Here is a 13826-nt window from a genome sequence, read left to right on the forward strand (position 1 = left end):
TTCCTGCTGGCTGCTCTTCCCCTTCCCAGCCCCTTCAAGTAGTTAAGCCATACAATAAATCATTTAGTTTCTGAAATAGGGTGCTACTCAAGTCTATAAAAGTTATGGAGGATTGCCTCATCTAAAAATATATACAATTACAGCCATAGAGCCTACTGCTTATTTGACAGCTTTTACTCCTTGTCATTTTAAACATCAGTTTAGCTCGGGGATAGGCAATCCGTGGCATGCATGCCAATTAGTGGCACACAGAGACATTCTTCCTCGGCATGCCAGGTGGTGTGCGAGGAAATTGTTTAAATTTTTTTTTTTTTTTTTTTTTTTTAAGTTGCTGCTCCCACCTCCCGAGCAGCCACAGGTTCCAGTGGCACTGGGGGTGGAGTCAGGAGAACTCGGGCAGGGTCAGGGATACTGACTGTGTTCTGCTGACCCCACCCCCTGTCCCTGGGCTGTGCCCTCCAGCCCACCCAGCCCCTGGAGGGGAGCTGTGGGAAGGTGAGGCCAGGGCCCAGGCAGACACTATGGAGGGCCGCTATGCTGGAGGCTTCTGGCCAGCTTGGCCCCAAGCGTTGCCTGCAGCAGCTGTTCCTGGGACACAGGAGGCTCCTGTGGCCTAGCCCTTGCACTGGGGTGGGACTCTGCCCCACTTGTGCTGTGCCCAGTATGCAGGGAGGCCAAGCCGGGAGCCCCCTGAGCCTGGGAAACTGCCCCGGCCAGGCATAATCTCCTCACGGGCAGGACAGCTGCAGCTCATCCCCACAGAGCTGTGTGGGCCATGCCCCATCTCAGGTGCTGCTAGGTGCCTGCCCACCTGCCGTGGCCCAAGTCTGCAGAGCTCTAGGGGAGCTCCTGCTTCCCACCTGGCACCTGCTGTCCTCCAGCTGCTACCTTGTCAAGGGCCTGGCAGGGCTGGCCTGCCTACAGTGCCTCCCCTCACACCTACTTCTCCCTGTGCCACCCGGACCCTGCCCTGAGCACCCAGCCCTGGCACTGAGCACCCTGGTGCTGCCCCCACCCAGGTGGGATGGGGCATCTGTCTGCTCGAGCCCTGGACCCAGGCTCCCCCTGCTCCAGGACCATCAGGGGGGCCTAAGTGCCCCAGCCGTGGTGGCTGCTCCTGGGATGTCACTGCCTCTCTACTGGACACTGCCCTGGACTAGCAGGCCTGAGCCACAGCTGGTAGCGTTGGGAGGCATGGGTGGCGAGGGATACACCCTCTTCCTCTCTTCCTTTTTTTTCTCTCTTCTTTCTGTTTCCCTTTCTCTCTCTTTCTTTTCTTCTCTGCTTTCTCTTGTTTTTATTTTTGTCTCTTTTTTTCTTTCCTCTTTTTCTTTCTCGTCTCCTCTTTTCTCTCCTTTTCTTTTTTCTCTTCTTTCTTTTTCTTTATTCTTTCTCACCCTCTTTCTTTTCCTCCTCTCTTCTCTTTCTCCTCTCTTTTTTCTCTTTTTCTATTTCTTCTTTCTCTCCTTTTTCTTTCTCTTCCTTTATCTCTCTCCCTCTCTCTCTTCTCCCTCTTCTTTGTCTCTCTTTTCACCTCTTTTTTCTGTCTCTCTTTCTCTTCTTTCTCTCTCATCACAACATGCTTAACAAAAAAAATACACCAGAACAAAGGATACTGTAAAAAAAAAAAAAAAAAAAAAAAAAAAAAAAAAAAAAAAAACAAAACAAAAAAAACCCCAACATTTTTGATTAACTATATTAATATGCAGTGCGTCCTGCCATGTAACCCCTGCCCTGGTTTTGTTTTTCTGGCATACCAGCACTCTGGCACCTTGCAAGGTAGACATTGCGTTTTTTTCAGCACTCCGGCCAAAAACATTTCCTACCCCTGCTTTAACTCATGTTTTTATATACAGCTATTCAAGGAAGGCATACCAGCATTTCAATGGTCTTAAAGATCCCTGAAATGTTGTTTGTAAGTGGTGGAAAACATATCTAGCTAATGGTATTTCTTATCAGTAAAATCCTGGCCCCAGTGAAGCCAAAGCTCCAATGATTTTCCTCCATTTTTTTGAGAGGACTAATAAGTATGATGCTCTCTCCAATCAGAAGTTTAGTTTAACACAGAAGATGTACCAATTCTTGGTTGAGAGATCACACTTTCTCAAGTAAGCTAATATTTTGAGTGTAAAATGTTTTTTATAATAAAAAATAATCTGATAGCTCCAGGGTTCTCATTTACTTATAGTAAACTGACATGTATAAACAAATTGCTGTGAATGGGAGACTAGATGTGCTGTAGTTTTGTGAGACTACATTTTGCTCTAATAGATTTTTTTTTTAATGTCCCTAAGCAATATTTTTGCTATATTGAATTCAAGATGTGCCTGTTTTCATAAACAACTCAGTTAAAAATATTCTATCATCCTTTTGTCAGCTGGTATAATATTATCCCATACAGAAAATGGTATTAGCTGTAACCTTGACATGAAATTACTTAAGACTCTGGAAGACTTGTTAAATACTAAATATTAGTAGTTGGTATATAATGGGTGCATCTACACATGGGCTTTAATGTGTACTAGCCTATTTTAATGCACATTAAGTGTCACAAAGTGCTCTTTCGCTAATGTGCATTAAAATAGTACATTGTGCCTTTTTCTAGTACCTCACTATGGAGGTGATAAGTTTAACGTGCATTAGTAACAGTGAGTTAATTAACATATAGACATGTCCCTTAATACTAACGATTAGCTCGTGCCTTTTTTGTATGTAGTGTCTGCACTGACTAGTTTATTTAAGTTTGTATTTTAAACATGACTTCCATATAAACATACACAAGGGATGAGAATGTAAAGTTCTAGTATCAGACTGAAAGGGCTTAAAGGTATGGTTGAGTTAAATTAAAGCCACGTAGTAGTATAAGACAGATAGTATTATCCTGACTTCTGTAATAGGAAACACTGCGAAGGAAATGCTGTTGTTGCTTGAAAGCCAGCCTCTAACAGGAGTTTTCTATCATCTTTGTGCTGTTACAGGATTTCCGAGACGCAGTGGCACATGCCTCCAGGCAACTTGGAAAACCAGTAATTGAGGACAGGATCCTGAATCAGATCCTTTACTACCTACCTCAGCTGTATGAACTCAATCGGGATCTATTAAGAGAATTGGAAGAGAGACTGTCTCACTGGTAACTATTAATGAGGAATGCAGTATTCTTTAATTTTAATATTTTTGGAAGATAAGCAAATCTTAGCATAGTCACAAATGTTTTGTATTTTATATGCCTTTCTTGACTCCAGAGCTGATTTTTGAATGGAAGCGGTGTATTAAAAGGTTTATTTGGTACTTGGGGACATTATATGCACATACATGCATGCATCTCTCTGCTTGTATAACCATATTACAGACTAAAGCTAAGATTTCAAAAATAGGAGCCTAAAATTAGGCCCATGGATCTGTATTTAGCATCCTTCCCCCACAAAAAGGTCTGTTTTAAGTGCCAAGTGCTCAAACTTCATTGCCCTTCATTGAGAGAAATTTTAGCAACCTAACTAGGTTCTTTATATATGTATATTCCCTTGAAAATTCTGTTCTTTTTTTACTCTTTAAAGCAAGGCACCAATCCATTAATACTTCTCTCATTTAAAAAATAAAAGCAGCAAAGAACTTAGCAACAAAAATGACATGCATATGTAACTTACCCCAGGGCTGTCCAGCTGGCTCCCTGCAGGCCATATGTGACCCATGAGCAATTAATCTGTGGCCCCTGAGCTCCCACCTGGCCCGTGAGATAAGCAGTTTATTCCAGCTCTGCCACAAATCCAATATTGAGCTAGTATGGCTAGGTCTACATTGCAGTGACTGTAGCCCATGAAGACTCATCTGATTCAGCCTTAAGCTATATCGCTTGGGTATGAATAATAGTGTAGCTATGGTGTTTAGTGTGGACTGTAAAATCTGACTAAGAACCTAAGTAAATGCTTGGTTTGCCTGAGCTGAGCTCCATGTTGCTTTGGCTGTATTTTTAGCAGTGGTTGAATCCCTTCCAGTTCCAATAGGAGGACTCTGTCTTTGGCTGTTTATACACATTCAAATAATTTGGGAGAATTTTCTCAGGTTTGTTCTCCTTGTAGAAAAACTTGCCCACAGCTGCATGTACAGACAGTCAAATGCTGCGGTCCTGAAGAGCGGAGAGCTTGCAGTGCTGCCACTGTCCTGTGAAGTGGTGATAGATGGTAGCAGTGCATAGGACAGCCCTGATTGGCTGACCCAGACTGCCCATGGTCAGCCTGTCTATCCCTGCAGCATGATGTGGGGATTATGAAGGAGGTGTGTTCTGCTCCCTATGAGTGATACACTGTTTCCTAGGGTGCGACACTGGAGGACTGTATTCTCTGTTGAAAGAAGCCACAGCATGTACATTTGCTGCCCTAAAATAAACTGTCCTGAGAGTGATTTAAACCTTAGTTGTTCCTAGGTTATTTTCCTTTTGGAGCTGTTTTTTCCTCTGGGAGAAAGCTTGAACATCGGAATTCTCAATTGTTTCTCTTGGGAGAGCAGTGACTCCCAGGAGAAACTGAACATTTGGCCTTTGGCATCTTGCATGTTGACACTATCACTCACATGGGAACAGTCATGAAACCAAACACTCTCAGTCTGAGACCTTTTTCTTTGACAGTAACTACCTCCTTGGCACCAGTGGAGTCTTTGCTTCTAAGCTCTGCTCCAAGAAAAGTATGAACTAGGATCTTGGTCTCATACGTTCCTCTCCACTGATACTAATGAGAAAATTGAGACAAGCCTACAGGCCAGACCATCATGATTTTTAAGGGTACTGGGTTATATAAAGATGTAACTAAAAGTCCTTGGGTGAATTTTCTAAAGGGTTTGGGCACTAGCTATGATTTGAATAGATTCAACTTAGTGTTTAGGTGCTCTTAAAAATCCCATGAGGCACCTGTAGGAGTTAGGCCTTATTTTAAGCATCCTTAAAGCATAAGAAACCTTAACTACATTTTAAAAAATCTGATCCCAGACACGTAGTTTCCAGCTCTGCTTATGGTACTGCCGCTTCTTCGCCGCTCTAGCGATTGCAGTGTGGGTACAGCTTCTAGCAAGTGGGAAGCTTCACTGGGGCCAGGCAGCTTCCACCTGGGCTTGTGCCACAGCCAGAGATGGGAAGAAGCATGGCAGTGTGGACTCAGTTTGCAGATGCCTGGTCTCAGTGTAGCTCCGCATGAACTAGAAGCTGGACTCACGTTGCATCCAGGGAGCAAGGGGCTGGAAGAAGTAGTGGCAGTGTAGGCACACCTCCCAGCTGTCTGGCCTTGTCCGTGGCACAGGGAAAGCCTTCTTACTGCTCACGTGCCACTGAAGCCATGTGGACCACGTTGGGCCAGCACTGGGTTGTACCAGCCTGCAACATGTGAAAGGTTGCTAGCCCCTGCTGTAGGTGACACAAGAAGACTACCAGGAAAGGTCCTTAAACATTGAGTCATTTTGCCCCTCAGATCATTAACCACAGTAGATTAAAGTGAGATATTAATGTTTTGCTGTAAATAAGGCTTTGAGGAAAAATCTGTTTGTAGTGTTTTCATTGCTCAGTTTTTATTTCTAGGATTGCTCATCAGAGAATTGCTGATATATTTGTGAAAAAAGGACCCTACTTGAAAATGTATTCAACTTATATCAAAGAATTTGATAAGAACATTGCATTACTAGATGAACAATGCAAGAGGAACCCTAGTTTTGCTGCTGCTGTTAAAGATTTTGAGGTATCTTTTAATCTGTTCTAAGAGATTTTATCTTGTGGCTGTTTAGTCCTGGTGACCTTTTGTAAGACTGCAAGGATTATCTTTTGACTTGGTATTTCTTCTTTGTTTCTAGGTTCCAGTTGAGAATGAGTGGTGGGAGGGGGAACTGGAATGTATTTAAGTATTGGATCTAGTTTTCCAAGAGCAGCTAGTGATTTTGCATGCCCAATTTGAGATGCAGTAAAGGATCTTGGTTTTTCAGAAGACTCAACTGTTGCTAAAAAAAAAAAAAAAAAAAAGAAAGAAAAAATAAAGGCAGGTAAACAAAATAACTAGTCACTCATAACACTTCAAGACTGGGTAAAATGTTGTACTTATTTAAACCTAGAAGATGCCATAGTCATGCAGAAACAGATTGTCATCATGAACCAGTGCCAGGCTCTTACTTAATCCCCTTACAACAGATCAAAGAAGATATATAAGCTCTAAATGCATGATCTAGAACAAGGATTTTCTACCTTTTTGGATCAGTGTACCTCTGGCGGCCGGACACAGAGCAGTGTACCTCTGGCAGCCAGACACAGGGAGTGGGGGATGCAGAGTGGTGGCAGCTGCTGCATGTGAGCTTTCCCTTCCCCATCTGGCCAGGTGGATGGTTCCTGCACAGCAGTGCGGGATAGTGCATGATAGTGCTGTGTCCCCACCTGCCCGTGCGTACCCCCTAGGGCCTTCTCAAGTACCCCCAGGGGTATGTGTAGCCCCGGTTGACAACCTGTGATCTAGAATAAACATCAGAGAACACTTGTCTTTGCCAAGGTGACAGATAAACCTAATTCCATAATGAAAGTATTGCTGAAATGGACACATAAGGAACTGCTCAGATCAACACAATGCTTTTGTCTTTCCAAGCAGAAGTGCAGTAATTTAACCATGAAACCACATAGGACCTGTTGTTCTGCATACATGTGCTCTCAGATATATGCCCACTTCATACATGCATCATATTGAATGGCCTCTGCTCTGTTTGTGCATATGCACATAAGGTTAGATAGGCTACTTATTGTAAGTGGAGAAGCAGGTTAAAGTTAGAACAGAGAGGCAAGAGGCAGGACAAAAAAAACAAGACCTAAAATAGCAAAATGGTAAAATATATCCCGTTAATGAAGGTGGCTTTTGCTGATACAGGTAGCATTATCTTTAGATGAAACCAGGGTGGAAATTAAACCTGTTGGAGCATGACTCTTTTTTTTTTTAAATGTTTACTTTTGTTGTCTTTGGGCTTTTCATCACAAACTTCTGTAAAGATCACTGCGGTCTTTCTCTGATCCACCCAGTTGTTAACAACTGATCATAAATGAGCCTCTCTCTCTGATGCCTTTACTGTTGGTTGTCTGATCTCTCATTTCTAGGGAGAGTTAAGAGGAAAAGAATATGATAAAATAAATTAAAATATGTTGAGTTCATGCACACAATGTAAACTTCTGTCTTCCTAATTTTATGGCACATGACTGATTTTTCCATATTTTATTCCATGTGGGGGAGTGATTAGAATTGCGGTGCTGATAATGCATCTAAAAGTTTAACCTTATCCTGGTATACCAGATGTCTGTGTTCTTCTGTAAAATTAAGTCAGGATAGCACAAAGTGTGCCACTGCAGCTCATAGAATCAATCAGTAATTAGGGGATACATTTCATTTGCCAACAGGGAATCTTTTGCCCACTGTTGGGAGATTGTTGTTGTTTATGTGTGTTTATCTTTCAGATGAGCCCTCGCTGTGCTAGTCTAGCACTCAAGCACTATCTCCTCAAGCCAGTTCAAAGGATTCCTCAGTACAGGCTGCTATTGACAGGTACAGCTGAGCTGTTTATAAGTTTAAAAGCAAGTTTTCACATGTCCCAGAAAACTGATACTCAGGCAATTGCGACTCTGCAAATAACATGCATTTAACTACTGGTGTATGAAGCTCTCTTAATGTGCTGTGCATTTAGAAGTTTTATACATTAATGCTGGGAGTGTTAAGAAAATGTACTGCTGTTTTCAGTCAGTAATAGAGAGTGTGTTTTCTAATGATACATCTTGTACATCTCAAGCTTGTGGTGATTTGTTCTGTGTCCACAGCTGTGGATTCCATTTGTTGAGATTGTTAGGGGAAGAACTTTAATAAAATTAAGGAAGAAAAGAGGTACTGAAAACTCAATATAAAATATTTTTCCTTTTAAAGGAAGGGCTGATCCAAATACTAAATTTTAGTTCTGGTTTTATTTCTGAAGTTAGTCGTATCTTTAAAAAAAAAAAAAAAAAAAAAAGTTTTGCATCTAAAACAGTGTCTGGCAACCTTTTCAAGTCTCGGGTTCTGATAGCCCACCTCTGGTCTGATGTAGGCTGGGGTGGCTTCCATAGCATGTCAGCAATCCCTGTATCCGGGCTGGCACCAGGCATCTGGAAGTTGCACCTGCACCACTGCTGCTTCTCCCAGTCCTCCACTCCTTATCAGGGATGCAGGCGCAGCTTTCAGCCAGTGGGGACCTGTGCTGGGGCTAGGCAGCTGGAAGGTGCATCCTTGCTGCCCCCACATGGATGCCACAGCTGGGAAGCAACAGGGGGTGTAAACTTAAATTTGCATTATAAGACAAAACTTTTGATCCATGTAGTAGACTTGTTACAGAAACAGTGCTTCCCAAACTGAACTAGGTTTCAGAAGACTTGGCTTCTTTTCTTGGTTCTGCTGTTGCCTTGTTGCATGACATTGGGAAAATCGCTGTCTCCAAATCATGCTGGGGCCTCTATTCTCAGCCTACAAAAGGGGAAATAGTGATGGAAATAGCTAGTCGCTATTATTTTCCTTTATAAAGAACACAGTTGCGAATTTGCAATTCTCTTGACTTCTAAATATTTAGGCTTCTGTTTTTAAAGCTACTACTACTTGCTGAGAATTTTTTAAAATAGCCTATGCTTATTTAGTAAGCACAAAAATAAAATGCTCCATGACCCTATTCTGGCTCTGTAGCGACTAACTGCTGTTTCCCCCACAGTGTTTATATTAGTGATGCTGCTTTATGCAGCACATTGAAGTGTTACATTGCAGTCACTAGGCGACTTTAAAAAAAAAAATCTTTTATTGTCAACTACCTTAAAAGTTTACAGGGAACTGGGGGGACAGGGTTGGAACCTGTATAAAAATGAATTATTTGGTAGGAGTAATATGCATGCCTCTTACAGGATAAAGTCAGACTATAAAAAGCTTTGTGATTTGTTTTCCTTTTCTTTACTTTAAATGGACACTAACTGAAAGCACAGCAGGGAGACTGCTATTAATTCCAACCTCAGTGGAGAGGCCCTTGTTTCTAAAATAGTCCAATGCCTAATTAAAAAGATGGAGCCAAAGGCAGTGCAGGGAAAAGACCCTGCCAGTGACTGCAGTTGAAAGATGTCATAGCTGAGTGGGGGGAAAAAAAAGTGTTCCTAATTACTGATGTTTATGGATTGCAGGGAGATTTAATTTTAAAATATCCGTGTTCTGTGCAAGATTCGAGTCCATTAATTGAATCTTTGCAGGCAGACTTTAGTGACTCTGTGCCATCTTAAGTGGCCACTAGTTCATGCTCTGCATTGTGAGACTCGGAGTTTCGTTTCTAAATAGAATTTTCTCTGTTCTGTGGGAGGGCTGAAAAGTACAAAAAATAAGAATTTCTTCTGTGCTGGAGTGGGTGGGTGTGTGTGTGTGTGTGCATCCTTGAGCTATTTCACTGCTATTTCCCACAACTACGCACACACGCTGTATCTATATATATAGTTGTGAGAAATAGCAGTGAAATGACTCCTCAAGGTACATACCTACCTTACTATTGCTCAGTCTGCAGTGCCATTTCACATTGCATTATATTATCTTTGTTGGTAACATGAGACAAACAGGGAAGAAGGTGCTGGTCTCAATAGTCCATTTGCTCAATCAACTTAAAGTACCTTCTGCTTAATATTGGGAAGTCTTGACATAGGTCTGCACTGCTGAGTCTTCAAAATACATGCTTTGGATCCAGCATCAAAATGGGTAGGGCAGCAAGAGAACAAGAATGTAGGTAACTTAAGTGATAAAAAATTAATCTGCTGTGGACAAAGCCAATGGAAACTTTTTCTGGTCTGCAAATGAATTAGCAAGGAATGTGAGAGAACTGAGGAGTAGAAAGTGGGGGGGGAAATAAATCAGTTCAACTGTAGATGCCAGGGCTCTGTCAGCTACTGAGTTTCCTCTTGGATGTGCTCTGTTTCAGTAGGCTAGCCTTGTATCTATGATACAGTTCCACATATGCTTGCAGTAGTGACAGTTTGCTGCTGCTTGGAGATGCTGCTTGTTTGTTACTTCTGAGCTGTCAGTATCAGAAGCAAGTGGGCTTGTAGATCAGCAGAGGAGAGGAGCAGTTTAGTGAGATTCCTGTTGAATTACATGGATCCTCCATTACATCTCATGGATATAATGTTTGCTCTATGCCATTGGGTTCCAGGGATAGGGTACTCACACCTCTATGCCTTTGGGGTTCTGTCCTCGAGTCACCATTCAGCAGAGACCGGTGGGGTGGTAAACAGTTTTATCTTTATTAGGAACAGGATTCGGCAACTCACATGCTCACATCATGCAGGGAGAACTACAGCTACCCATCACCCCAAACCACACCCATAGGGCATCAGGGGGAGGGACTGGGTCATCCCACTGCTGGCCCCTTAAAGGTACATTCCATATACCACATCTCCCTTCTTTACTCTGGGAGCTCTCTTTAACTAGTTGGATGTTCATCGGGTGCTACTTTAACACAACATTTCAGGATCGTGGAGCCAAAGGTTGCTAGCACTTGGCTCACCAGTGGGGTTTAGCCTTTACTGCTATCCCATCATATGGTCATTGTACTTCACAAGCAGTCTTACCACACATCCACTCTTAGTTTGCATGGTGTCATCAGGTTCCCCTGGGTACTGGTGGATTCTCTGGAATGTGATGAAACTCTTGCTCGTGGTGGTCTGCTTCTTCTTATGAAGTTTGTTCTGCTGCCGTCTCTTGAGGTACATTGACACGTTCTGCTGGTACTGATGAGTAATCCTTTCTTAAGTGTCTCCTGTTCCTCCTGTAGACATTACTGCTGGGGGTTGTTGTTACATAGGAGCGCGGTTCATCCCTTTTTGTCATGATGGATGCTGGTGTCCAGCCTGTACTTGTTTGCATCCTTACTTTCTCCCCCTCTCGTAGAGGTGGCAAGAATGCAGCCACGCAGTCATAGTGCTCCATTTGGCGCCTTTGAAGGTTCTGCAACTTGTGGGTGGCATTCAATGGTAGTCTAGGAGTTAGCACTGATATTGTAGCAGGAAGGGTACGGCGCAAAAGTCTCCCCATCAGAAGCTGTGCTGGAGCGTAATCAAGACGGGTAATGGGCATGTTTCTCAGATTGAGTAAAGCCAGATATAGATCAGACCCATCCTGCAAAGTCTTCTTAAAAATTGATTTAATGGTCTGAACTGCGCGTTCAGCCTGACCATTGGGCTAGAATGGGTGATTGTTATACCCCAGTCAGTCACAAATTGTTTCGCGTGACTTGCAAATGGCACATGATCACAAACAATCTCTTTAGGTATGTCACAGCAAGCAAACACAGACTTCATTTTGGCTACTATCATGCCCGCTGTTTTGTCTGGCAGGTGCAAAACTTCAGGGTACTTGGAATAATAGTTGACTATGATCAAATAAGACTGTCCCTGTAGGTCAAAAATGTTCGTTGCGAGTTTTAGCCAAAGCAGGTCTGGGATCTCATGGGAGATCATGGGCTCTTCTTGATTAAGGAGGTTATAGCTTTCATTCAAAGGAAAAAAAAAATGGAACATTTCAAATCTCCACCAGCATTATCCTTTACTGGAAATCTTGTGGAGAATTGGAGGCAATGGGAACAGAAGCTTCAATTATACCTTGTAGTTACAAAGCCTGAGGAAAAGGCAGAAGATTATAAAATTGCAGTCATGATTCACTGCATTCGGGATATACCAGAATGGACTTTCTCTTCTCCACATGCTAACTCTTTCATCCTGACACAGTCCATGCTTCAACTGTCCAGCATACAGAAGGGGACATGTTGGTTATGGTAGACACTGTTGCTTCTCTTCTCCATAGATCTGCTATTTATCTTACTATATTGCTTTTGTAAATGTCTTGCTGAAATGTTACATCATCCCAAGGCTAGAGACAATAGTACTTGCACTGAAGTAATTATTTGCATCATTTTAAAATTCTTTACATAGGCTCATAAATTGCAAGCTATAAATGTAGATTTCATTGATACACCGGGAGGGAGGCAGGGGCTGGGGCAGGGGCAAGCACTGCCAAGTCAAGGAGGAATTGGGGATGAAGCCACAGCTCTTCTGGGGGTGTGGGATGGAGAAGGGCTCATTTGGGAGGTGCGGGTGAAGGGGGAGGTGGCTGGTCCGGCGGCTCCCCCCAACACTGCTGCTGTCACTTGTCCAGGAGGGCCCAGGAAGGCTTGTGGGCCCTGGATCTGTGCTGGGTGAGGCGGGCTGGGGCCAGGCTGTTCCTCGTGAAGCCTGGGCCGCCTGAGCAGGGCACGGGGCAGGTGGTGGTGCTACAGGAGGCTATAAGTGGGTTACGGCAAACTTCGGGGTGGCTGTAGCTCCCTCCCAGTGGCACCGCCACCCCACCCCACCCCCCAACCTGGCCCAGGCTCCTCTGGGAACTGCCCTGGCCCCAGTCCACCCTGTGTAGATCCGGGGCCTGTTCCTGGCAGAGCCTGGGCCAGGTGTGGCGGGGGATAGCGCTGCTGGGAGGAGGCTACAGGGAGGCTGCAGCCACCCTGAAACTCACTGTATGTAGCCCCCTCATAGCCAAGCGAGTCATTCCCCATTCAGTATTTGTGCATGCAGTTGTTTAAATTTGGTTTTAAAAACACTAGATTTAGTTGACACTTTCTTAATCTTTGGTACAGAAAAGGGTTTCTTCAAGCTGAAGAAGGAAATACCTGTTCTGGGGGAGAGAAAGTTTAATGTCATGATAGACATAATAATAAAAGAACATTGGGAGAGTGCCAAATCTCATAAAATATGGCTATTCCTCTGGCCCAATTAGAGCAGTTATGGCACATGGGGGTGATCTATCTGTGCGCCTGATCTGGACTGGCCATAGGTCCAGTGTGCAGGGCCAGTCTTGTGCTAGCTCTAGCTCTTCTACTGTGCGCAGCTTGCATCCTTGCATATGGACTCTGTGCATCACATGCAGCAGGTGGGGCTGGGGCCAGCATGTTCTGCATGAAACATGCCATCCTGAGACCCTCCAACAGCACTGTAGATTGGATGGTAGCACCCTTTCAGGAAAGAAGGTTGTAAACCTCCAAGCTACAAACATGTTGTTGATCAAGTCTGCCACCTAGTGGTTAAGTACTGATTTTTCTCACTATTGAACAAAGCACAAAATTGTAGCATGTTTCTTTTTATTTTTCCTTTTACTGAAAAAAACCCCACCTTAAGCATAACATAACTGTTGTTGTCAAATACTGTTAAATAATTATAATCAGGCTAACATAAAGGCTGAACTGTTATTTGTAACTGTTAAAATCTACCCACATACAATTGAGTGTAAATGATTCTGTGTAGTATAGTTTGGTATAGATGCATGTTATTACACACAGCCTTTATTTAATGAACAGTTTCTGCTTGTTGATCTTATTCTGGATGACATCCAAGTGTATCATATGGGGAAAAACTCTGTTTGTGAAAGCATGCATTTTTATTTATTTCATGGTTTATTCATGCTTTTTATACCTGATTCCCCAAAGTAGACCTAAATAGCATATGTGTGCTGTGCAGATATTGATTAGCTATGCTTCTGCTAAGAACATGTTTTTTCTGTTACAAAATTTCTTGGGGTTTTTGGATTTGAAGAGATTTAAAAAAAATCTAGTGTGTGGGCTATACTTATAGCATGTGTTTAATAAAAAGTAAGTTCCTTGAACAAAATTTGTATGCTTTTACTCCTTTCTGTAGTACTGCTTGATTTGCTTCTAATATATTTTCCTTCTATTTTTTATGCAGATTATTTAAAGAATCTTTTAGAGGAATCTGCAGACTATAGGGATACTCAAGG

At 43.0% G+C, this 13826-nt stretch overlaps 1 protein-coding gene across 1 annotated transcript in view; it reads left to right on the forward strand.

Annotated features, from left to right (window-relative positions):
- Positions 1-13826, forward strand: part of FGD6 (FYVE, RhoGEF and PH domain containing 6) — a 106048-nt gene that overhangs the window by 63484 nt on the left and 28738 nt on the right. Inside the window, exons 6-9 of the mRNA XM_025194397.1 lie at positions 2979-3130; positions 5561-5717; positions 7460-7547; positions 13775-13825. Coding sequence (XP_025050182.1) covers positions 2979-3130; positions 5561-5717; positions 7460-7547; positions 13775-13825 — 448 coding nt within the window. The remainder of the gene's footprint in view (positions 1-2978; positions 3131-5560; positions 5718-7459; positions 7548-13774; position 13826) is intronic.

Source organism: Alligator sinensis, unplaced genomic scaffold, assembly GCF_000455745.1.
Source record: "Alligator sinensis unplaced genomic scaffold, ASM45574v1 scaffold1738_1, whole genome shotgun sequence".
NCBI lineage: Eukaryota > Metazoa > Chordata > Crocodylia > Alligatoridae > Alligator > Alligator sinensis.